A 24,455-nucleotide genomic window follows, 5' to 3' on the forward strand; every position below is an offset into this window, starting at 1 on the left:
ATTTTCATGGTAGACAAGATTTTAAAAATCCACACGTGAAGTACTCGGCTCAGAAAGAAGGATGCGTAGATGACTTTCCCCTCCTACTGTCTGGAATAGAAAGGTAGATGGTAATGGAACTGAATTCACCCATTGTTGAAGCAATAGGAACCAATGACTGTTTGGCCAATTTGGGGCTACTAAGTAAGAGGTTTTGTTGCAGGTTAGAAGTTTGTTCAAAACCTTTGAAATCTGGGACAATGGAGAAAAAGGCATTTCGTCCTCCATTTTTTCCAGTCTTGCAGGAATGCATCTCTTGCTATTGCTTGATTATCCAGGTTCAGAGAAACATAGACTGGAAGTTGATGGTTCTTGTATGTGGCAAACAGGTCCACTTCCGGATGTGGAAGCATGTTGCCAATTTGTTGAGGAGAGTGATTGTCTAACATCCACTCGGTTGAAGCTGTTGTATTCCTTGACAGAGAGTTTGCTATTACACTGAGAGACCCTGTGAGATGAATTGCAGACAAGTGCCACTTCTTGGCTTGTGCCATCCGAAGGATGGCTAGCATTACTGCATTGAGAGGAGACGATCGTGAGCCTGACCTCTTGATGCAGGACATTGCAGTCATATTGTCTAGGATCAACAAAATGTGGGTCTCTTTTGGAAGTTGCAGTTTTCTGAGGGACAGAAAGACAGCCGTACAGACAGAGGAGTCAGAGTGACCTGTTTTGCCAGAGACCCCTTCTAGGTACTGTACATGGCCAGAGTATCTTCCCAACTCTTGGACTCCTATGATGAAGTTGATCGTGAAGCTCTTTTCTTGCATGCAATAGCCAGAATGTTTAGTTGCAATCTGAGGATTGGGTCTACCACAGAAGCAAACTGTAACAGGCCTATCATACGCTCCAACTGACGTCTGGAAACGCTTCAGGTCCTTACTTATTGTTTTGGGTATTGGTGGGAAGAGACAACTGGCCATGAAGAGCATCCCAACAAAGTCCCAGCCACTGAAAGTGTCTGCTGGGTGTAAGACGGGATTTGTTCCAATTTATTAGAAAACCTTTCAACTGGAGCCTGTCGACTACCACTATTAGGCTTCTTAAGCACTCTTCTTTGGTGGGCCCCCAAGATTAGCCAATCGTCTGGGTAGGCTACCAGTTGAATACCTTCTTTTCTGAGGTCTCAGACAGCTACTGCTGCTAATTTTGTAAAAACTCTTGGGGCAATGTTTAACCCAAGGGGCATGACTTTCAATCTGTAGATTTCCTTCCCCATCCAGAATCCTAGAAGGGGGCAAAAGGTAATGGCGATAGGGACGTGCCAGTATGCATCTTTCAGATCTACAGAAAGGGTCCAGGTCCCTTGTGGAATGGTCCCTTGCGGAATGATTGGAAGTACTTGGGCAACAGTAGTCATTCTAAAACTGTAGCAAACAATGTGGCAAATATATGCATGTTTCCCTATGGCTCCTTTTGGAAAAGCCTTCTGCAAGTAATCTTCCAAGGAATATTGAGTCCCAAGGGGAGGACTTCCATTGCAAGTGATGCTGTAGAAGACAACCCTTGACCATACAATTCCTATTGGGCTCCACCTCTTCCCTTGCTTTTAATAGGCATTCCAAGAGTTGCTTTTCCTTTTCCCCTGGTATGAGTACTTTTAATGCCTCGAAAGGTGTGCTTTTGCTGCTATTGTCCTTTCTTCTGTTGTTGAAAGGATCCTTTAAGGGTGACTAGAAGCTTGTATGACTCTGAGTCATAATGAACTTTCTTTGGTTTAGGAAGAGGAAACTGTTGAGTCCATTGATTCCCGGATTCCCCTTTTCCTAGTAGAGCGTATATTGTACAGTTCTGTTGTTTGGGTCATTCACTGAGTTGAACCACAACAGACTCCCCAAAAAAGGTCCTTACAGAAGGGGGTAGAATGTAATAAGGAGGTTACATTGGGGAGTAACATATTGGAGCCCGCCAATGTTTCCATTCAAGCTTTTATGTCACTCTAGAAAATTGTAGTGCTCCCCATAGGGTCCAAATAAGAGTTTTGGCTACAGCAGCACTGCAATAGAAGATTCTGGAAGCATTTTAATGGAAACTTCCAGCATAGTAGTGGAACTTATGATACTGAGGAGGTGGAGCCTAGCATTAAATTCAGCCAACAATGTCCCCTCTGAGATTTTTCTCATAAAGGTCCTAAACTGCTGAGTAGCCATGTCCAGAGGGAGCTTTTTCCTTTGAAAAGAAAGGGCAAGTGTTGCACATTCCTTAGTAGAATTATGAAACACTGGGATGACAGAGAAAAATGGCTTTAATTCTGCCGCTGGCTCTCGTTTACCAGTTACCACAAAATTCTTAAAATCTGCCTTCACATGATTAAGGGGGGCATTTGAAAAAATGGTTTTTTATTAATAACTGGTTTTTTTGTATGAATCAGTTTGAAATTTTGGGCATTGGTTAGTTTATGTATAGCAAAAAGGTCAGTATTCATATTTTCCTTCTCGCCCTCCCCCATTCGCTGGTAGACCCGCTCCCACAAAATTCTAAAAAAAAAAAAAAAAAACTCAGCCATAACTATTGCAACCTAAGGGCTAAAATTTACGTGGTAGACAGGTATTATAGATTGGAATAAAGTAATAGAGCATTTTTTTCCATTTTTTTTTTACAAATATTTTTCGATTTCTGAAAAATCTTGGATCGATTTTGTGGAAAAATAAATCCCAAAAATATTTTTGGGACAAAATAAAAAAAATCTCTATAGTTTTGTAGACAATTTATTTAGCTTTCATTTGCTTTTTGTTTCATTGAGATAGGTGAATTTGTTATGTCTGAGTTTCCATTTGAAGGTCGATAACTTTAGTTTTGAGATATCGGCCTCCAAGTTTTATGATGACATTTTTTGCTTGTCTGTCCATTTATTTGCTTGTTGTCTCACACTTTGAGGATTTTATGACAAATTTGATGTTATATCATATTGGTGTTATCTGTGATTATTATTTTATGTATATTGGATTATATTTTATATATATTTAGGCTCCTGGTCCCCCTCTTTCCTCTCTCTTGGATGCCTCCCTCTTCATGATGTCGTTTCTTCCTTTCTCTTATGGAACGTAGATGTTGTTTAAATTTTCTTGGTCTCGGCATGGTTTCTTCTCAACAAAGAAGTATTGCAAAGCCAAGAGAAATACAAAAAACTGACTTGCAAAGCCAAGAGAAATACAAAAAATTGACTTGCAAAGTAATATAACTGCACTGAATGAAACACGGGTGAGGTTGGGCAGCGCGACGTCTTGCTTCATCGAGAGCTGAGCTGCCACTGATTGCCCAAGTGGGTGCACTCCTTCACCCAACAGAGCCTCTACGCACTTGCGTAGGATATAGTTGCCATATACAGCATTTAGATATTCTTCTTTGATAGCTAAATTGAAATTACTACCGATATACTGAAGTTATCATTTTCTCAGTGATAGCAGGGTTACGGTTTTGGCTTATAACTCCAAAACTATTGCAAATTTTTTTATAAAATTTTCTGAGAATATAGTCAAGAGGTGCAAGAGTCCATATGTGAAATATCAGGAAAAATTTGGATTCTTTGATTTTTTTGTCAAATGCTCCCCTTAATTGTTTTAAGGGGCTACCCAGTGAGCATATTGATTCTCTAAAATAGTTTAGAACTCTATTTTCTATTAACCTGGTAAAAAAGGTTTCTTCTATGGCTTTCAATGCTATATTCGTAGGTAGAATAACCATCTCCTTCAGCGGTTTCTCAATGGCTACTGAAGGAGGGACTAAGCACCATTCCGTATTAGGAAACTCTGCTCTATCCTGAAATTTTATATGTTCAGCTTCAATCATAGTTTTCCTTTCATTAATAAGGTATTTACCATCAAGAAAAAAGATACACACTGAGGCATAGCACCAAGGGTTAACAGTATCATCAGGGGTAGTTATTGGAGCTGTTACTATCCTTTGATTTGAAGTTCTGTGGCCCGAACTGTGTGTATTTTTGCAGCCACTTTACTCCTTTGTTTAAAGGCTAAGAAATTCTTAGACCTTGCATCTAATTCAGTATCCAAGACTGCCATGATTTCCTGTTTGGAATCATAGATAATGTTTCTGATGTACCGACATTCAGCAGCAAGGACATCCTTGATACTCCTCATAATTTCCTCACAGAAGTCAGCAAATGCAGAAAGCGGTATTTCCCTATTAGGGGAGCTTGCGTGAACTGATTGTGCCCTGGCAGCCGTATTGCAACTGTCCAGCAACAAAAGAGCAGAGGTCCAGGATGCTTCACTATACCCCTCACAAGATACAGACGCTTCAGATGGGGTTAGGTGGACCTTATTAGGATCCCCTTCAGTATCTGATTGCTGCATGGGAGAGATTTTCTTCCGAGGTATCTCTCTCATGTACAGCAGAAGGCTGTGCCCTGGTCCTTCCAGGTTCAGTAGGGCAGTTTCTGTGGCAAAATCCACTTCATGTCCAATAAAGGGGACATCTCTACCAAGTAAAGACTCCTCTTCTCAATTGGAGGAGTTAACCTGGGAGGTACTAGGAACCAATGCTTTTGGGTATTGGTCCAAACATTGGTTCTGCTCGGATAGGGAGGGAAATATATTCTGCCAGACTTTTGCCAGAAAGATGAAGTCTCCTCCTTCCGTACCCTTACCGAAACCTAGGACCCAACGTGACAGCTTAAAGTGGGCTGTTTCATTTTTAAAGCTTGTTGCTAGGAGCATGTTACATATTTCATACATGTCTGGGGACCAACCATATTCCCCTTTATTCCTACAAGGGTTATGTTCATGGCAGGTGGTATGAGCCAAACCCACTGGCACTTAACTTACTTCTGAATTTAGTTCTTCCATTATGACTAGAACACGATCTAGGAGCTTGTAGTCGGATGACAGTTTATAACACACATCTTACAAACACAGAGACCTGAAGAGTAATGAGTGAAAGGGTTGGTGTGGAGTGCGTTGCTGCCATGAGAGATGGCCGACGTGCAGGGCATTGTTGCCACATTCGCAGGTAAGGAATGGGAGTTGAACCTAGGCAGCAGCTGTAGACAAGAGAAAGAGCCCTCTTGTCTTGAGTCCTATATTCTTTCAGTGTCAACATGCACTATACTGGCCAACACCAACTAGAAGAGAATTCTTTGAAATTGGTTGTTCCATCTTATGGAGCCCCACTCCCCTAGGGACCTTGAGAGTAACTCCTTTGAGAAAGAACAGCGGCTACGGTATAAAAAATGCATAATGTCTGGGAACTACTCAAGCTGTGAAAAATATGAACAATTCGTGAATGATAATTCCTGTAGATACCTGAGAGGTGGGGATCCTCCCAAGTATATGTAATCCTAACCCTATGTGCTGACTGCCGTTTTCTGCATTTTAAAAGGGAATGCAGTGTCTGGGACAATTTCATGTGCACAGAATGGGCTAATTATAAGTAATGAGCTTGTTAAAACAATACAAATTAACTCTAAGTGCACACAGATGAATAATCCCATAATCCTCACCAAATCCCCATAAAATTATTAGAAAATCTCCACTCTACAAAAAATAAAATAAAAAAACTGAGAACCACATCTACTAAAACCATTTCATAACAATGTTTCAACTCTAATAGCATGTCTAAACTATGATCTATAACCTGCAAGGCACTTGCATAAGAAGAGCATTAACCCTTAAATGCCGAGCCTCTATTTACAAAAGTGTCTGCCGTATGCCGACGGGGTTTGAGAGTTAGCACCGAAGCGGAAAGAAAGTTTTTTTTTTAAATCACAGCACGCTTAGTTTTTAAGATTAAGAGTTCATTTTTGACTCCTTTTTTTCTCATTGCCTGAAGTTTAGTATGCAACCATCAGAAATGAAAAAAAATATCATTATCATATATAAATATTGGAATATATGACAGCGCGAACAAAAATTTCATATATAATTGTATACAAAACGTGCTGTGAGCAAAACGGTTAAAGCTAACGAGTTATTTTTTTTAAATTGTATTGTACACTAAATTGCGGTGATTTTGGTATGTAACACATTGTAAAACGATCAAAGCAACACAGAGAAAATATTATCACAAAATGATGCATGAATTCGTAACGTGCGGACGTAAAAATTTTTTTTCAAAAATTCACCATAAATCGAAATATTGTGCTACAGACTTCCAATTTGTTGCAAAATGAAGGTAAATGATTGAATATTACTAGAATGTAAGAGTTTTAGCTTACAATTGCATTTTTCGACTATTTCGGTCGAGTCAAACTTGACCGAAAGTTGAAATTTTGGCACTTACCGCGATTTATATGAAAATATTTCAAAACTGATGAAAGCTACAAACATCAGTTATTTTTTTGTATTCTACATGAAATTGCGCACATTTTCATATCTAAAACGTTATGTAAAGGCTAATCTAAAACGGTGCAAAAATTACGACAAAGTGACTAAAGAATTTCTGAGATTTTCAGCAGAGTTAGGAAAAAGTTTTTTTAAAAAATTCACCATAAATCGAAATATTGTGCTAGAGACTTCTCGTTTATTGCAAAATGAAGGTAAATGATTGAGTATTACTAGAATGTAAGAGTTTTAGCTTACAATTGCATTTTTTTACCATTTCGGTTGAGTCAAAGTTGACCGAAGGTTGAAATTTTGGCACTTATCATGATTTATATGAAAATATATCATAATTGATAAAAGTTACAACCATGAGGTATTTTTTGTTGTATTCTACATCAAATTGCGCACATTTTCATATAAAAAACTTTATGTAAAGGCTAATACAAAACTGCGCAAAAATTACGACAAAGTGACTAGAGAATTTCTGAGATTGTAAGAGCCTGATGCCGTCTCTTCCAAACACGTGTGTTCGTCGTCCATCGGAATGGCGAGATGTTTGGCGTCTTCACAAACAGAAACATACACACAGTTTGATACAGAAGATTCGTTGGAACATTATGAGTATATGATCAGAATGCTTGCATGGCAATGCAAATAGTGGTGATTGTACATACATCAAGACAACAATGGTTAGGGAGAAACAGACGGAAATATTGTATGGTTGAAATCGCGTTCCTTTAGAGAAAGAAAATGAGATGCTCTTGTTGTCTTGTCCACTCCGATGGACGACGAACACACAAACACACACATGTTTGGAAGAGACGGCGTGAGGCTCTTACAAGATTTTCAGCAGAGTTAGAGCAGATGTAAGGAAAAAGTTTTTAAAAAAAATTCACCATAAATCAAAATATTGAGCTAGAGACTTCTCGTCTGTTGCAAAATGAAGGTAGATGATTGAATATTACTAGAATGTAAGAGTTTTAGCTTACAATTGCATTTTTCGACTATTTCAGTCGAGTCAAAGTTGACTGAAGGTTGAAATTTTGGCACTTATCGTGATTTATATGAAAATATGTCAAAATTGATAAAAGCTACAACCATGAGTTATTTTTTGTTATATTCTTCATGAAATTGCGCACATTTTCATATATAAAACTTTATGTAACGGCTAATACGAAACTGTGCAAAAATTACAACAAAGTGACTAAAGAATTTCTGAGATTTTCAGCAGTTAGCGCGCACGGACATAAGGAAAAGGTTTTTTTCAAAAATTCACCATAAATCGAAATATTGTGCTAGAGATTTCTCGTTTATTGCAAAATGAAGGTAATGATTGAATATTACTAAAATGTAAGAGTTTTAGCTTACAATTGCATTTTCGACCATTTTGGTCGAGTCAAAGTTGACTGAAGGGTTGAAATTTTGGCACTTATTGTGATTTATATGAAAATATTTCAAAATTGATAAAAGCTACAACCATGAGTTAGTTTTGTTGTATTCTACATGAAATTGCACACATTTTCATATATATAACTTTATGTAAAGGCTAATAGAAAACGGTGCAAAAATTACGACAAAGTGACTAAAGAATTTCTGAGATTTTCAGCAGAGTTAGCTGATGCTTTCTTTTGGGATAAGAAAGAAATTCAGATGTAGCTGGCCACGCTGTAAACAAAAACAACAGCGTGATCCGCGGAACTCCCAGCATCCTCAAGGCGCGTGATTTAAAATTTTACGCAAATGAGGCCTATAAGTAATTTTCCGCGAATATTTAAAAAACTTTTTGTAGTCGACGTATTTTACGTCCACTTGGCACCCGACAGACAATTTTTGTCAACGTAAAATACGTCCAGTCAGCATTAAAGAGTTAACTGTAGCTAAAATATAAAATTACAGACAAAATATTTTTAACTTCTTTATTACAAAGACAACTGAAAATTCAACATACCCCAAATCATTATAGAGAATGTTTCATAGTTTGTCTTTGCTTGTGTTTATTGGCTGTCAAATATATTACCATTTACAGATAACTAAGTCTAACCTGGAGATTTTCATGTGCTTCAATTGTATCCCGTACACTGTGTTGGAGAACTAATATTCTAGCTGAACTCTCACGTTCAGCTGCCTCTAGTAGGCGGGATCGTAGCTGCTCTTCATGCAGTTGGCTCTGAATACAGAAAAATTTATAAAAAGTTATTAAACTCCTGGATAAAATCACTTCAACATATAATCAGTTTTTGGGAAATCAATCACATTGATATGATACACATGAATTTCTAACTTCTTGCAATCAATTTTTGGGAAATCAATCACAGTGATAAGATACACACAAATTTCTAACTTTTTGTAAAGTGGGTGATTAATTGCAAGAAAAAGGGACTTTTCCTCAAATCATCATTCTTGATACAAGCTAGATGCCCCCATTACTGTCAATTTTCTAAGAAGTAACTATAACTTTCTTTCTTTTGCAGAAAACAGCAGAAAGACAGAACCTGAGAGGTTCCTTGCAGCCCATCAATTAAACCTAAAGATACAACACCAGACAATACTTTTGTCATAGCAACCTCTTAAGGGTTAACAAATCAAGTTCTCAAACAGAAATGAGACTGGTAAAACAACTGCTAAAACATAGCTTTTAGAAACTATTTCAAACTAACCTTCAAATACGTAACTATTTCTGTCCAATGCCGTTCACTTCTTGGAGTACCTTGATCTGATTTGTGGAGGGCACTATGATGAGATGAAGATACTTTTTTTGGTGAAGATTCTTCAAGTTTTGCTTCAATACTCTATTGAGAAAACATAAATAAGACAATTAATTAGCAAGATTACTAAATCTATTAAAGATAAGTGAAAATACCACATTTGAAATCTAATTTTTTCCCTGAAAAACCAAAACTGCATTTCATTATACAATATAACCATAGAGAAACACAGAACTTAAATAAAACAAAAATGTCACAGATGCAAAGAAGAGCTGAATCAATGATCAAATTATGAAGACTTCAATCCAGATGCAAAGAAGAGCTGAATAAATTATCAAATTATGAAGACCTTAATCATGAGTTTCCCCTCTAACATACATCCGGCAAATTTAAATAGCAACTATTATCCCTTTGCTTTTGCTATAGTTCACCAAATGCCACCAAATTCTTTTCAGTGGCTTACATCCTGCCATAAATCACTGCACTGTTCTTATCTGGACAATGAATACTTTAATACCAGAAGATTCTTGTCCAAGCTTGAATTCCTTTCCTTGTCAACATATTTTCAGCTTTTTGTCTGTTGCTTTTAGTAACCTAGTGACTAACACCTTCCTTTTTTCTAGTGGTGCTCTATAGGATTATATTATTTTATCAAATATATTTTCTCTTTAACAAAGACCTTGTCTACTTTTTCTTGATGAATATCCTTGCTGAGAACTGAAAACTGTACTGTGCCTCCTTTTCTTTCAACTCCCAAACCACCTCTTTTTCACGCAGAACTTTAAATTTTTTTTATATGTTAACTTTGATATTGAGAGTATATTTGTACAGGTCTTCTCATTCAGTCCCATTCACTGGTTCCACAGCACATTTTCTAATGTTTTTTCATGTTAATTTTACATCAAACTCTCCTATTCTGCCTAATGTACAAGAATTCGACATCTATCTTTCTCCAATGATTTAAGAACTCAGATTACTATACGGTGGACCCCCATTATATCGCGGTTCAGCATTCGCGGCTTCAGTTATTCAGAGATTTATCTGTGGAACGTAAATCCAAATAAATCGCGGAAAATTCACTAATTTGTGGAATTTTTCATAGAACAATATTTGCTAATTACTGTATTTTCATGACTAACTACATTTCTTATTATAAAACAATTAGTTACTAATTTTCAAATATTAATGCAAACACAGCAAAACATCAATAAAATATATATTTCTTTAATACCTATTTAAATATTTATGTGCAGTACTTAACTCTGCTTGTGAATTGCCAACGCTTCCACTATCTACTGTAAAAAGAAAATGGGACAGCTTGAATACTGTACGAGAGAAAATGGCTGTGCCTGAATATAGGAGGAACATGATTAGTTTCCACACGTAGCTGTAAGCCATAAATTTTTAAGGGGAATGTAAGATGACTTTGAAATGATATTAAAGTGTTTTAGGATGATAGCAGAGCCTATCTAAAATATTCGCTAATTATTTTCATGTTATTTTCATGACTAAATACATTTTTTATGACAAAAAAATTATTTACTAATTTTCACATATTAATATTAATGTAAACACAGCAAAATATCAATAAAATGTTATTTCACTTACAGAATACATTTGTACTGGATTATTATACTGATCTATTATCATCATAGGATGATAGTTTAAGGTATATTTAGTGTAGGATGAAAGTTTAAGGTATATTTTGTGTTTGAATTACCATGTATTAAAATAGGCAGGTATAAGCATTTTAGTTTAAGGTATATTTGCTGTTTGAACTATTTAAATAGGCAGTTATAAGCATTTTTATAAGTGGGTAACAACTTAATGAGGATTTTCACTTTTCGCGGTGGTTCTGGTCCCTAACCCCTGCGAATATGACTGTACTTCAGAATTTTAAAGTGAGTTCACTTAATTAAAACTATATGCTTTCAAAAGATTAGGTACTTGATTTCCATGTCCATTCAGAGTTAACCCTTAAACGCCGAGCCTCTATTTACAAAAACGTCTCCCATATGCGCGTTCGCTCAGGAGTTAAGCACTGCCGAAAAAAGTTTTTTTCAAAAACACAGCATGCTTAGTTTTTAAGATTAAGAGTTCATTTTTGGCTCCTTTTTTGACATTGCCTGAAGTTTAGTATGCAACCATCAGAAATGAAAAAAATATCATTATCATATATAAATATTGAAATATATGACAGCACAAAAAAATTTTCATATATAATTTATACAAATCGCGCTGTGAGCAAAACGGTTAAAGCTAACGGATTATTTTTTTCTTTGTATTGTACACTAAATTGCGATGATTTTGGTATATAACAAATTGTAAAATGATCAAGCAACACAGAGAAAATATTATCACAATATGATGCACTTAATCTGTAACGCGCCGCTGGACGTAAAAAAATGTTTTTCAAAAATTCACCATAAATCGAAATATTGTGCTAGAGACTTCGTTTGTTGAAAAATGAAGCTAGTTGATTGAATATTAGTAGACTGTAAGTGTTTGAAGCCATAATTGCAGTTTTCGACCATTTCGGTCGAGTTAAAGTTGACCGGCGTCAAATTTTTCTATTTCGTCAATTTATATGAATATATTTCAAAACTGATAAAAGCTACAACCATGAGTTATTTTCTGCTGCTATTCTACATGAAATTGCGCACATTTTCATATATAAAAGTTTATAACGACTAATATAAAAACGGTGCAAACATTACGACAACGTGACGAAAGAATTTCTGAGATGTTTGTCCGAGTTACCCGCAAGGACGTAAGGAAAATTTTTTCAAAAATTCACCATAAATCGAAATATTGTGCTAGAGACTTCCAATTTATTGCAAATAAAGGTAAATGATTGAATATTACTAGAATGTAAAGAGTTTTTGCTTACAATTGCGTTTTTGACCATTTCGGTCGAGTTAAAGTTGACCAAGGTTGAAATTTTGGCAGTTATCGTGATTTATGTGAAAATTTTTCAAACTGATAAAAGCTACAACCATGAATTATTTTCAGTTGTATTCATGCCATGAAATTGCGCACATTTTCACATATAAAAGTTTATGTAACGACTAATGTAAAACGATGCAAAAATTACGACAACGTGACGAAAGAATTTCTGAGATGTTCAGCCGAGATACCGCGCGCAGACGTAAGGAAAAAGTTTTTTTTTTTAGAAATTCACCATAAATTGAAATATTGTGCTAGAGACTTCCAGTTTGTTGCAAAATGAACGTACATGATTGAATATTACTAGAATGTAAGAGTTTTAGGTTATAATTATGTTTTTACCATTTCGGTCGAGTTAAAGTTGACCGAAGGTTGAAATTTTGGCAGTTATTGTGATTTATATGAAAATATTTCAAAACTGATAAAAGCTACAACCATGAGTTATTTTCTGTTGTATTCTACATGAAATTGCGCACACATTTCCATATATAAAACTTTTATGTAACGACTGATATAAACAGTTGCAAACATTACGACAATGTGATGAAAGAATTTCTGCGGACATAAGGAAAGTTTTTTCAAAAATTCACCATAAATCAAAATATTGTGCTAGAGACTTCCAATTTGTTGCAAATGAAGGTAAATGATTGAATATTACTAGAATGTAAGAGTTTTACCTTCCATTGCGTTTTTTGACCATTTCGGTCGAGTCAAAGTTGACCGAAGGTTGAAATTTGGCAGTTATTTAGATTTATATGAAAATATTTCCAAACTGATAAAAGCTACAACCATGGGTTGTATTTTGTTGTATTTTACATGAAATTGTGCACATTTTTATATATAAAACTTTACATAACGGCTAATATAAAACAGTAAAATTACGACAAAATGACAAAAGAATTTCTGGAAATTTTCGAGTTACCGCATGGATTTATGAAAAAGTTTTTTCAAAATTCACCATAAATCGAAATATTGTGCTAGAGACTTCCAATTTGTTGCAAAATGAAGGTAAATGATTGAATATTACTAGAATGTAAAAGTTTTAGCTTACAATTGCGTTTTTTCGACCATTTCAGTCGAGTCAAATTTGACCGAAGGTTGAAATTTTGTAGTCGACGACGGTATCGTCCACTTGGCACCCAACAGACAATTTTAGTCGGCGTATGATACATCCAGTAGGCGTTTAAGGGTTAATGTTGATGGGGTTTTGCCATGTGAACCTTAAGTAAATATAGGGTGCTACAAGGGAATGTTATTTCATGTTTGTGGTTTTCACTTCCCATACATGGTAGGAAATATAAGAGATGGTTAAGATCTGTGTAATGATAGACACTTGACATACTTGAAATATCCAGACGATGATGCTTTAATCAGTGAAACTCCACAAGATTTACAAAGCTTGCATAATAAAATGCATCCTTTATCTAGAGAGATGGGACTCAAAATAAATCTAAGACAAACAGAGGTAATGAGGACAGCATATGCCCAAATGGGCAAAGTAACAAAATAACTTTGGATGAAATAATGATTACTAATGAGGTTGAATCAACCAAATATATAGGAATAATTTTATCCAAAAGATTCTCCTGAGTTGGAATTCAGTGAAAGACTAAAAAATGCAAATCAGACAATGAGCAGGTTGAATAAGGTTTGGAAATTCAATTGACTGAAATCGTATATGACTGTAAGTCTAACATGATTTGTATTCCTATACAGTACACACATAAATCATGGAATGACAGTGAGACTATATCTAAAAGATTGTGTTGATTTGAGAACAGAGTTTTAAGAAGAATATTAGAAGTCAGTTGGAAGGAAAGAGTGAGAAATGACACGACAGAAATTATGGACACTCCACGTGCAGAATAGATAATGATGGAAAGGAGTGGATATGGCTTGCATGTATTTTGTACAACTCACTGGAGAATAATATGTGATAGTAGCAGCTGCCTCCTTTAGGCACCCACCACTTGGATGAAAATTATGACATGGGAGGCTGGAGATGAGTGGAGGCAAAGTACAAGAAAAACATCAGTGGCATAATTTCACTAATGCTGTTTGTCACTAGATGTAAGGGGCACTGATAATATTGACAATCATGATAACGATGATATTGATGATGATGATGATGATGATTTCTTCTTCTTCTCAGCTTAACCCTTAGTGGACGGATTGAGCTTCAGTGTGAAGCAAAACAGGTTTGGGGAGGTGGACGGATTGCTCTTCAGTGTGAAGCAGAATTATGCACCACTCTTATGGTAATAATGATTCGAAACAAAGGTGCCAATACTTCTATATGCTATAAATTCACTAATGGCAACTTTTATACAGACGTGAGAGTTCAGCCTGTATCAGTAATGCTTGTGACTTCAATGGGGAAGGTACTGCATCTCTCTCTCTCACATGAGTCTTTGTGTAAATCTGCTTGTAAATATACGAAGGGGTTGCTGTTGTTTTTTGTTTTTGTCTTTTACAATAGTATGTCGGTTGTAAATGTAATTTTACAAAGGAAATTGCAAAGAAATATTAGAAAAGCATGTAAAAGTAAAAAAAGTTACTGAATCTTCCTTCTCTTAAACTTACGTGAATATTTTACAACAAATATGCAAAAATTTGTTATTGCTTTTATTTCTTATCTGTTTTGATATTGTGTGAGCAATAATAATAATTTCACAAAACTCAAAAACTCATTTATTAGAAAACATATAAGTTGGTAAAATTTATGATTGTCTTGTAAATGAGGCCCCACAAGGTTGTAAATAGTAATTTTCAACTTCGTGGAAGGTAGCGAAAATTTTTAGAATTTTTTTATTTATACAGTGTGAATGTACGTGTCATTTCTCCATTGATGAGATTTTTTTTTTTATTTTGCCGACCTCAAAGTTTCCCCGGTCTGGGGTGCTGCACATTGATAAATTATGCCGTCCCTTAAGGGTTAATCCCTCGTCAGGGTAGCTGAACTTTTTCTAGGTGCTTCAAATTCGTGTCCTTTCATCTATTCCTTTGTCTCCCATGTCTTCTCAAATGCACTCTCTCCACTGCCTCTTAAACTTTCATGTCTTTCACACCCCTAGCACTTCCATTCCCATGATCTTTCCCACAACACACCACTCATCGTCTCCCTCCTTGTCAGTGCTGTAAATTCCTTTCTTTGATCTGATTACCAAAACTTTACATTTTCCTTAATGTTCCTGTTTAGAATGCTACTATCATATTTAGGATACTTCTTCTTTTCCTTCATTTATAAGAACCATGAATGAAAAGCAACTAGATCCTTTTTCTCTCTTTCTATACAATGGCTTCATGAATGTCCTCTTCAAGCACCATCTCAGCCAATATTCCCAGCACTTTTTGTGATAAAACTATTAAAATACTCAGGTACCCAGGTAGTGCTCGAGTTACGATAATTCGCCTTACGATAATTTGATTTCGCGATGGGGTAAACAATTCATACCAATACAGTATGACAATATTTATAAAATCTTTTTAAATTTCATGCAGGCGCAGGTAGCAGCATACAATCAGGCGGCAAGAGAGACCAAATTACAGTAGACCAACTTCTTCTCCTTCATCTCTTTATCCCATCTTCTAGTTAAAAAAGTACAAGAGAATGATTAAAGTATTGTTAGTAACGTAATACTCTTGCGTAAATGCATATGCCATAAACAACCGAATAAAAAACTGTTGTTTTGCTCATAACCGAATTGGATAGCAACAGCAGTTTGGCTTGTATTTCAACCATCGTACGGTAGTACACAATTACTGTAGTTATGTTACAAATGATGTTAAGTAGAATAAGACTGATATATTTTTACATTATACCCTCATTCGCTATGGATAAAGGATCAGCAAAGAAATATACTGCTATATTTAAGCTGCAAGTTGTAGCTGAAGCTGAGAAAACAATGTTCGAGCTGCAAATGACTATAAATTATCGTGCATTGGCAACATGGATAAAACTTGACCATAATTAAAACTGGAGAGAAAGTATTTTAATCAAAATTACTGGGCATGAAAGAACACATTACTGCTGTTTTTACACCGATACACGATAAACATGTAAAGCTTGTATTATGATGAAATAAAGTGAAAAAGCAAATGGAATCTTAATTTTTTTACACAAAACAAACATGCCCCAAACTGTCAACGTCATCTATTAACGAAAAAAAATAGCTAAATTAATTTCACAACGAGATGCATTTAAGTTATATTTCGACTTAAAAACATTTTGTATAACGAAAAATAACCTTGCCCCATATAAATAAAGTCTCTAGGGATTCATTTACGCTAACCAGAAGCAAGAAAAGCACTCTGAACTGAGTCAAATATGACGAAATAAACTTACCGCATAATTGATTTTCAAACCAAAGCATTTATCACTTTGATCACAATTTATAATACAAAAGCAATATAAGAATATATACAATATTATTCGATACAGTGAAATAAAGCATAACATTTGAAAAGATCCATGGAAAAGATGCATAGTCGTTATGTTGACGTTTGTATAATACGATATTAATATGTGAATAGAGAGTACAGTATAATGTAAGGTAGGCTACCCTATATGTATACAATACTGTATACCATACTGCAGGCTAAGTTAATTCTTGTTTGTTATTCAATTTCTCTTTGTATTGAATTATCATAAGTCACTCTGCATGAACCTGCAGAATTAGCTGATATTAATAATTAGTATACAGTAATACCTCGAACTTGCGCAATTCGAGTTGCACGAATTCACAGACACATGAATTTTTCACTGGAACCTAACTAATGGTCATACATGAGTTTTCACAGACACGCGAACATTTGCGAACACTGAGAAACCCAGCAAAGTGTTTGTTTAATTTTTTTATGTAATTTATAGGTTTTCAAGCTTTTATGTGTAAATTAAATAATATTAAATATTATTAAAAGTAATAATTTCTCTCTCTCTCTCTCTCACTCTTTTAGTGAGATGAATTTTTATGGTACATGTATACAGGCATGTTTATTTGTATGATAAATAAACTTTTTACCTAATAATAAGTACAGTACTAATTTACAAATAAGGGATTTTGACAAAGGAAAAATCTATTTCTGGGTGAAGACCTGTGTCACCCAGTGAAATGTCCCATATAGCACACATTTCTAGGTATAAATATTTGCTAGATATACCAGAGAAAAAAGCTGTACAGCTAATAGGATGCCAGAGTTACTACCTCTGGAGCGATCATCCTTATAGGATGTCGGTAAGTCATCTAGGAGCGAGTGGAAGCCACTACCACGGATGCTTAGCCCAAATAGATCTCTCCTCTCCCAAAATCCCTCTACCTAAGGGGTGTCGATACAGCGGTCCTTCTCCGCTCGCTACTACTACTACTTCTACCCAGAACCCCCATCTCAAAATAGCACCCAAGCTTTGGCCAGCCTAGGGTGCGAAAAAAAAAAAGGGGGGAAGGGTTCACTGGGCGACACAGGTCTTCACCCAGAAATAGATTTTTCCTTTGTCAAAAACCCTTTTCTGGGATCGACCTGTGTCGCTGAGTGAAATAGTAGCAGAGAATTGGCCATAAAAGCTTGTAAACATAAAAAAGTTAAATGTCAAAATCTAAAATTTTACTAAGGAAAATAAAATTAATTTTTGAATATGCTTTTTACTTATCCAAATAGAATAACAAATTATATAAATCTGCACAAGTTAAGCTTTTACTTATCCTAAACAATACAAAACAATGTAGCTAAAGATATTGCTTAAATAATCTAACTAAAAAACCATCACCTAAAATAACAAAAATTGGTGAAAATTTTAAACAAGGATGGTATGTACAAAGACAGGAGTGGTTTGTGAAGCAACCCAAACCCAGTCAACAAGGTAGAAAGGACGGGAATACAAGCGAGGCAGGTAGGTGAGAGGTATACCAATTGGTAGGGTAAGGAAAATACAAATTACAATTACAATTACAAATTACAAAAAAAAACAAAAAACATAATACTAAGCTGACTCTGGGGAAACAATGTTCCCTGCAGCAACAGCAGAAAATTTTAGAGCCTCTAAGGACTTAAGGTAGTGACGTTTAAAAACTCTAGGGGATTTCCAGCCGTATATTTCTTAATTTCATCAAAATTCATATGTTGAAAGTAATTAACTGAGGTGGGCAGCCTGGATATCATGGACCTGGGGATTGAATCCGGTTGGCTTGTTTAATAAAATAAAGGATTTGTTGTCTAATACTATTCATGAGATGGTTCCACCATTCTTCTAACAAAAGTGGACCTGAAGATCTTTGAGAAGTCCTATCAAGGTAAGCTTTTAACCCTTAAACCTAAGCCCTATTTTCAAAACGTTCTCCATGCCACGGCCTCCGAGAGGTAGCGCTGAAGGCGGAAAAAGTTTTTTCAAAAAATCACAGAGCGCTTAGTTTTCAAGATTACGAGTTCATTTTTGGCTCCTTTTTTCACATTGCCTGAAGTTTAGTATGCAACCATCAGAAATAAAAAAATATCATTATCATATATAAATATTGAATATATGACAGCGCAAAAAAAACTCGTATATAATTGTATACAAATCGCTGTAAGGAAAAAACAGTTGAAGCTAATGAGTTAATTTTTTAGTTGTATTGTACAATTAAATTGCGATGATTTTGGTATATAACAGATTGTAAACGATTAAAGCAACACAGAGAAAATATTATCACAAAATGATGCATGAATTGTGAACGGGCGGACGTAAAAAAAGTTTTTTCAAAATTCACCAAAATCAAAATATTGTGCTAGAGACTTTCCAATTGTGCCAAAATGAAGGAAATTGATTGAATATTACTAGCCTGTATGTTTTTTAGCTTACAATTGCATTTCTGAACCATTTCGATCGAGTTAAAGTTGACTGAAGGTTGATTTTTTCTATTTATCGTTATTTCGATGTAAATATAAAAAAACTGTGAAGAGCTAAAGGAAAAATATATTTTTGGTTGTATTCTACATGAAATTGCGCACATTTTGATGTATAACACTTTATGTAACGAATAATATGAAATGACGAAAAAATTACGGCAAGCTGACGCAAGAAATGACAGGATTTTCAGCGGAGTACGCGCGCGCGGAGCGAAGGAAAATTTTTTTTTCAAAAATTCACCAAAAATCTACATATTGTGCTAGAGACTTTCCGTTTGTTGCAAAATGAACGTAAATGATTGATTGTTACTCGAATGCAATAATTATGGCTTACGGATGCGTTTTTCGATCATTTCGGTCGAGTCAAAGTTGACCGAATGTTAAAATTTTGTCAGTTATCGTGATTTCGGCGAAAATATTTAAAAACTGTGAAGAGCTAAAGGAATGACATATTTTTTGTTGTATTCTACATGAAATTTCGCACATTTTGATGTATAACACTTTATGTAACGAATAATATGAAATGGCGAAAAAATTACGGCAAGCTGACGCAAGAAATGCTAGGATTTTCAGCAGAGTACGCGCGCGCGGAGCGAAGGAAAAATTTTTTTTTTTTCAAAAATTCACAAAAAATCTAAATAATGTGCTAGAGACTTTCTGTTTGTTGTAAAATGAAGGTAAATGATTGATTGTTACTCGAATGTAATAATTATGGCTTACGGATGCGTTTTTCGATCATTTCGGTCGAATCAAAGTTGACCGAATGTTAAAATTTTGTCAGTTCGTGATTTCGATGGAAATATTAAAAAACTGTGAAGAGCTAAAGGAATGATATATTTTTTGTTGTATTCTACATGAAATTGCGCACATTTTGATGTATAACACTTTATGTAACGAATAATATGAAACGACGAAAAAATTATGGCAAGCTGACGCAATAAATGACAGGATTTTCATCGGAGTTCGCGCGCTCGGAGCGGAGGAAAATTTTTTCCCAAAAATTCACCAAAATTCTAAATATTGTGCTAGAGACTTTCCGTTTGTTGCAAAATGAAGGTAAATGATTGATTGTTACTCGAATGTAATAATTATGTCTTACGGATGCGTTTTTCGATCATTTCAGTCGAGTCAAAGTTGACCGAATGTTAAAATTTTGTCAGTTATCGTGATTTCGATGTAAATATTAAAACACTGTGAAGAGCTAAAAGGAATGATATATTTTTGTTTTATTCTACATGAAATTGCGCACATTTTGATGTATAATATTTTATGTAACGAATAATATGAAACAGCAAAAAATTATGGCAAGCTGACGCAAGAAATGACAGGATTTTCAGCGGAGTTCGCGCGGTGGGAGCGGAGGAAAATTTTTTTCAAAAATTCACCAAAATTCTAAATATTGTGCTAGAGACTTTCCGTTTGTTGCAAAATGAAGGTAAATGATTGATTGTTACTCGAATGTAATAATTATGGCTTACGGATGCGTTTTTTATCATTTCGGTCGAGTCAAAGTTGACCGAATGTTAAACCACTTTGGATGCTGGGTCCTTCTCCAGCATCCCAGTTAAAAACCCGCCTCACACGCTCACTCCAACAGGCATGTATATTTTTTCACGGTCCTGACGCCTTTGTGACATCTCTGCAAACGTTCTGTTGCAGCACGAATACGCTAACACCGCAAAGTTCAACAAAACACGCCAGGCGTCAAAATATCGCTCGCAAGGTGGTGATCTGATGCTCTCTGATGCGAGATGGGGGAAATTCGCGCATGCGCGTCTGGGTGACGCTCAGAAACAAAACAACAGCTGGATCCGTGAACTTCCAGCATCCACCGAGGCGCGGGATTTGAAATCTTCCGCAAAACTAGGCCTACAATTATTTTTCCGTGAATATTTAAAAAGTATTTTCAGTCGACGTTTGTAACGCCCACTCGGCATTCGACAGACAATTTTGGACGACGTTTAAAATGTCCAACAGGCGTTTAGCGGTTAAGGTAACTACCGGACATAGGAAGGATCCTCCGAAGAGGTATAATCTTCCAGGAGGGACACCTAATTTGAGGGTCTTCATTCTGGCTAAAAACATTTGCCCGAGAAAGTAGAACCTCTCCTGATGGGAGGAAATCCACATGATTCGACTCTCTAGAAAGGGCTGAAAGTTCAGAGATTCTAGCTCCTGAAGCCAGGCTAATTAAAAACAGTGTTTTTCCTAAGAAGAGTTGAATAAGAGCAAGATTCATTATTTGTGTCTGAAGCTAATCTTAGAACGTCATTTAAAAACCAAGAAACCGTTTTAGGACGGTTGTTGGTCTAAGACGAAAGCACAAGCTTTAGGAATAGAGGAAAAAATACAAATCTGTTAAGTCAATGTTAAAGATCAACTGAAATATCTTCTTTAAGGCGGATTTAGTCGTAGTAATGGTACCCGGCAGCCAGACCTTTATCAAAAAAGGGCCTTAAAAAATGAGATTGAGATTCGTAGTCATAGTATGAACGTCTTGATTCTTTCAGGAAGTTGGCATACAGTCTTACTGCCGAATCAACTGACGGAGAATAGATTCTTCTTATCTGATTCTAGAAACATTGTGTTCAGAGGGTCAATATTAGCATTTTTCTGAGCCGTAAATTGAGTTCATGAAATCCATAAAGTTAGGGCATTCAGCATTCTGAGGAAGCTGACACAGTCTGAGTTTGTACTACTTGGGTTAATTTTGGATGAGGAATCTGAATGGCTTTGAGTTTCAGCTCTAACAGAAGAGGAAACCAGTTGCTCTTGCCAGTTGGGGGGGCTACTAGAGCTATCCGACCTTTGAATGACCTGAGTTTGTGTAGAACTTTTCACAGAAGATTTACTGGAGGGAAAAGGTAGACTTTCTGCCATTTGTTCCAGTCTACTGACATTAAGATCCGTGGTGTAGGCCCGGGGGTCAGGTTCGGCGCTATATAACACGGTAGAAGCAGATTCGATTCCGTGGCAAACAGGTCCACCTGGAGTCCCGGAATCTGTTGGCAAATCCACTTGAAGGAATTCTTGTCCAGAGACCATACTGATTCCAAAGGAGTCGTTCTTGACGGAGAATCTGAAATCACGTTCCTTACTCCTGACAGATGCGTGGCGGACAAGTGCCAATGATTTTTCATTGCTAATGAAAAGATTGTTTATCATTGCATGATTTATGTGACTTGGATTTGGAACCTCCCCTGTTCAGACAATGAACTATCACTGCACTGTCCAGGACTAATCTGATATGTATGTTCCTGGCAACGAAGCGTTCAGAGTCAGGAAAACCGCCATTGCCTCTAGAATATTGATATGGAAGTGACGAAAGAGATTCGACCAGGTTCCTTGAACTTTCTTGTATTGTGAATAACCTCCCATCCGGTGAGAGATGCGTCCGTGTGGATGATCAGAGCTGGTGGAGGGAATTGTAGAGGAATTGATTTGGAAAGACTTTTGGCCGTTGTCCAAGGTCGAAGTCTTTTCTTTAAGATTGGAGGTATGAGGGAGACTTGTCCCTGAAATTGTGTGGTGGCTCGACTCCGCCACACTCGATTTATGTCCTTCAGTTTTGCTTTGAGAAGTAGGTCTGTTACTGATGCAAACTGAAGAGAACCTAAGATTCTTTCTTGAGTGCGACGAGGCTGTTTGCACCTGAGAAACTGTCGTTTGCTTTGGCTATCTCTTTGCATTTTGATGGAGGAATTGTTTGTGGGTGTTTAAACCCCACTCAGATACCCAGCCATTGAAATCGAGGATGTCGAATCAGACGAGATTTCTTTGTGTTATGTGAAATCCCTAGATACTCTAGAAACTGAATGACCTTCTGGTCGCCTTCCAGCTTTCGGGTGTCGTTGGGAGGAGATTAGCCAGTCGTCTAGATAAGCCACGAGCCTGATGTTGAGACCTCAGTTCCTGTACCACTGCTTCTCCTAGTTTGGTGAAGACAAATATGGGTGCTATGTTGAGCCCGAAAGGCATTACTCTCCCTTTCAATGTAGTAAGCCTGTTTGCCTAGTCTGAACCCCAGATAGGGAGATTATTTTTTTGAATATCAGGACATGATAATAAGTGTCTGTAAAGATCTATACAGGTGGTGACGGCCCCATGGGGAAGTAAGGTCCACACCTGAGAGACGGTCAATCATGGAACTTGCATTGAATATAAAATTCAGAGTTGATAGGTCTAATATCACTCTTCTTTTGTCTGAGTCTTTCTTTGGCACACTGAACATGGTCCTTGAAATTTTAGATGCCTGACTTTCTTTATTGCCTTCTTTAAAAGAAGGTCTTTGCGTATTCTAACAGATCCGGTGTTGGGGTCTGAGAAACTTGGTGGAGGAGGAGCCCTTCTATCCAGCTCCACCTAGACCCTTTGAAACAATACTGTGGGCCCATGGACTGAAAGTCCAATGGTCCCTGTAGAGGCGTTAGCTTCCACCAACCTGGAGGAGGCTTTAGTTTGTTAGAGGGCTTATTGTCTCTGCCTCCTCTTGAGCCTCTGCCTCCTCTTGAGCCTCTGCCTCTAGACTGGGGTCTGATCCACCCCTAAACTGAAAACCCTGACTCGACCTCTAACGCCCTTAGACTGGTTTGCCTTGAAAATGACCCCTGAGATTCATAGGCGGGGTTGAAGGCTGGAGAGGTTACATAAACTGCTGGAACCAGCAGGGTGGTGAGTTGCTGGTTCAGCAAGACATACTGGGGGTTGTCCCTTGAGGTGGAAGGTTGTGCAATTTGAGTGACTGGAACTGCCTGGACAACTGTCTGGGTCTGGGGTGCCTTGTATGGATGGTACCTCCTTGTCCTCTTTCTTGACCTTTAGGCTGAGGGACCTGAAACCTCAGATAAGACTTCCTCTTAAAGGAAGTCCCCACCCAATCCTAAGATTCTGATTGGCCTGGAGGCCTTTTGATGACTGTGTTGACCAAAAATCTCAGGAAAGAGGTTAGTACCCCAGACAGAAGATTTAACGAGCATTTTGTTTGGCTGATATGTGGTGGGATGGTGGCAGCCATAACTGTTTCGGCAGTTCTGTCTTGCCACCATTAAAATCGTATAAGTCACTTTCTGGAACGAGCCAGAAGTGACTTAGTCAGATCCTGAAAAGAGCAACAAGCTGTATAGCAGCAGATGTTAACTCCGCATCACAGGTGATGGAGTTGATGGACCTGCTGAGACGGCAAAACATCATATTCTGCTTTAATCAGAGACTCGAATTCTAGGGCAACTGCATCGCTGAAAAGATCCGCCAAGCGCACTCCGGATCCAGCCTACCTACTGTAAATGTTTCAGGAGCCCCAACCCAGCAATCCAGGTCTCCGGAAGAGAAGAGATGAACTGGTCCGTCTCAGAAATCTGTGGCATCGGCTTCTCCTCTATTCCGGCCTGTAGAGTCAGTTCTGCTATCTTGGATGTACATGAGGGGTGGGAATGTCCTTGTGGACATTGATAACATCATATACCGCCCCTTGTGTGGAGTTAGCTTAGCATTAGCGCACTCCCAGTCAGAGAGTATTCTGACCCATGCCGACAGCACGCTTGATCCCTGGGAAGATCAGTCTCCTTGGGGACCTTGTCTTCCCTCACCAGGGCTTCCTGAGATAAACGGG

General features: G+C 36.9%; 1 protein-coding gene across 5 annotated transcripts in view; it reads right to left on the reverse strand.

The window, feature by feature from the left end:
- Positions 1–24,455, reverse strand: part of LOC136843657 (putative leucine-rich repeat-containing protein DDB_G0290503) — a 281,229-nt gene that overhangs the window by 100,842 nt on the left and 155,932 nt on the right. For all 5 annotated transcript variants that reach the window (XM_067112208.1, XM_067112210.1, XM_067112212.1 and 2 more), the window contains 2 exons: positions 8,975–9,106; positions 8,359–8,484 (listed from right to left, as the gene is read on the reverse strand). In XM_067112208.1, the coding sequence (XP_066968309.1) occupies positions 8,359–8,484; positions 8,975–9,106 (258 nt within the window). The remainder of the gene's footprint in view (positions 1–8,358; positions 8,485–8,974; positions 9,107–24,455) is intronic.

Source organism: Macrobrachium rosenbergii, chromosome 12 (genome assembly GCF_040412425.1).
Source record: "Macrobrachium rosenbergii isolate ZJJX-2024 chromosome 12, ASM4041242v1, whole genome shotgun sequence".
Classification (NCBI taxonomy): domain Eukaryota; kingdom Metazoa; phylum Arthropoda; class Malacostraca; order Decapoda; family Palaemonidae; genus Macrobrachium; species Macrobrachium rosenbergii.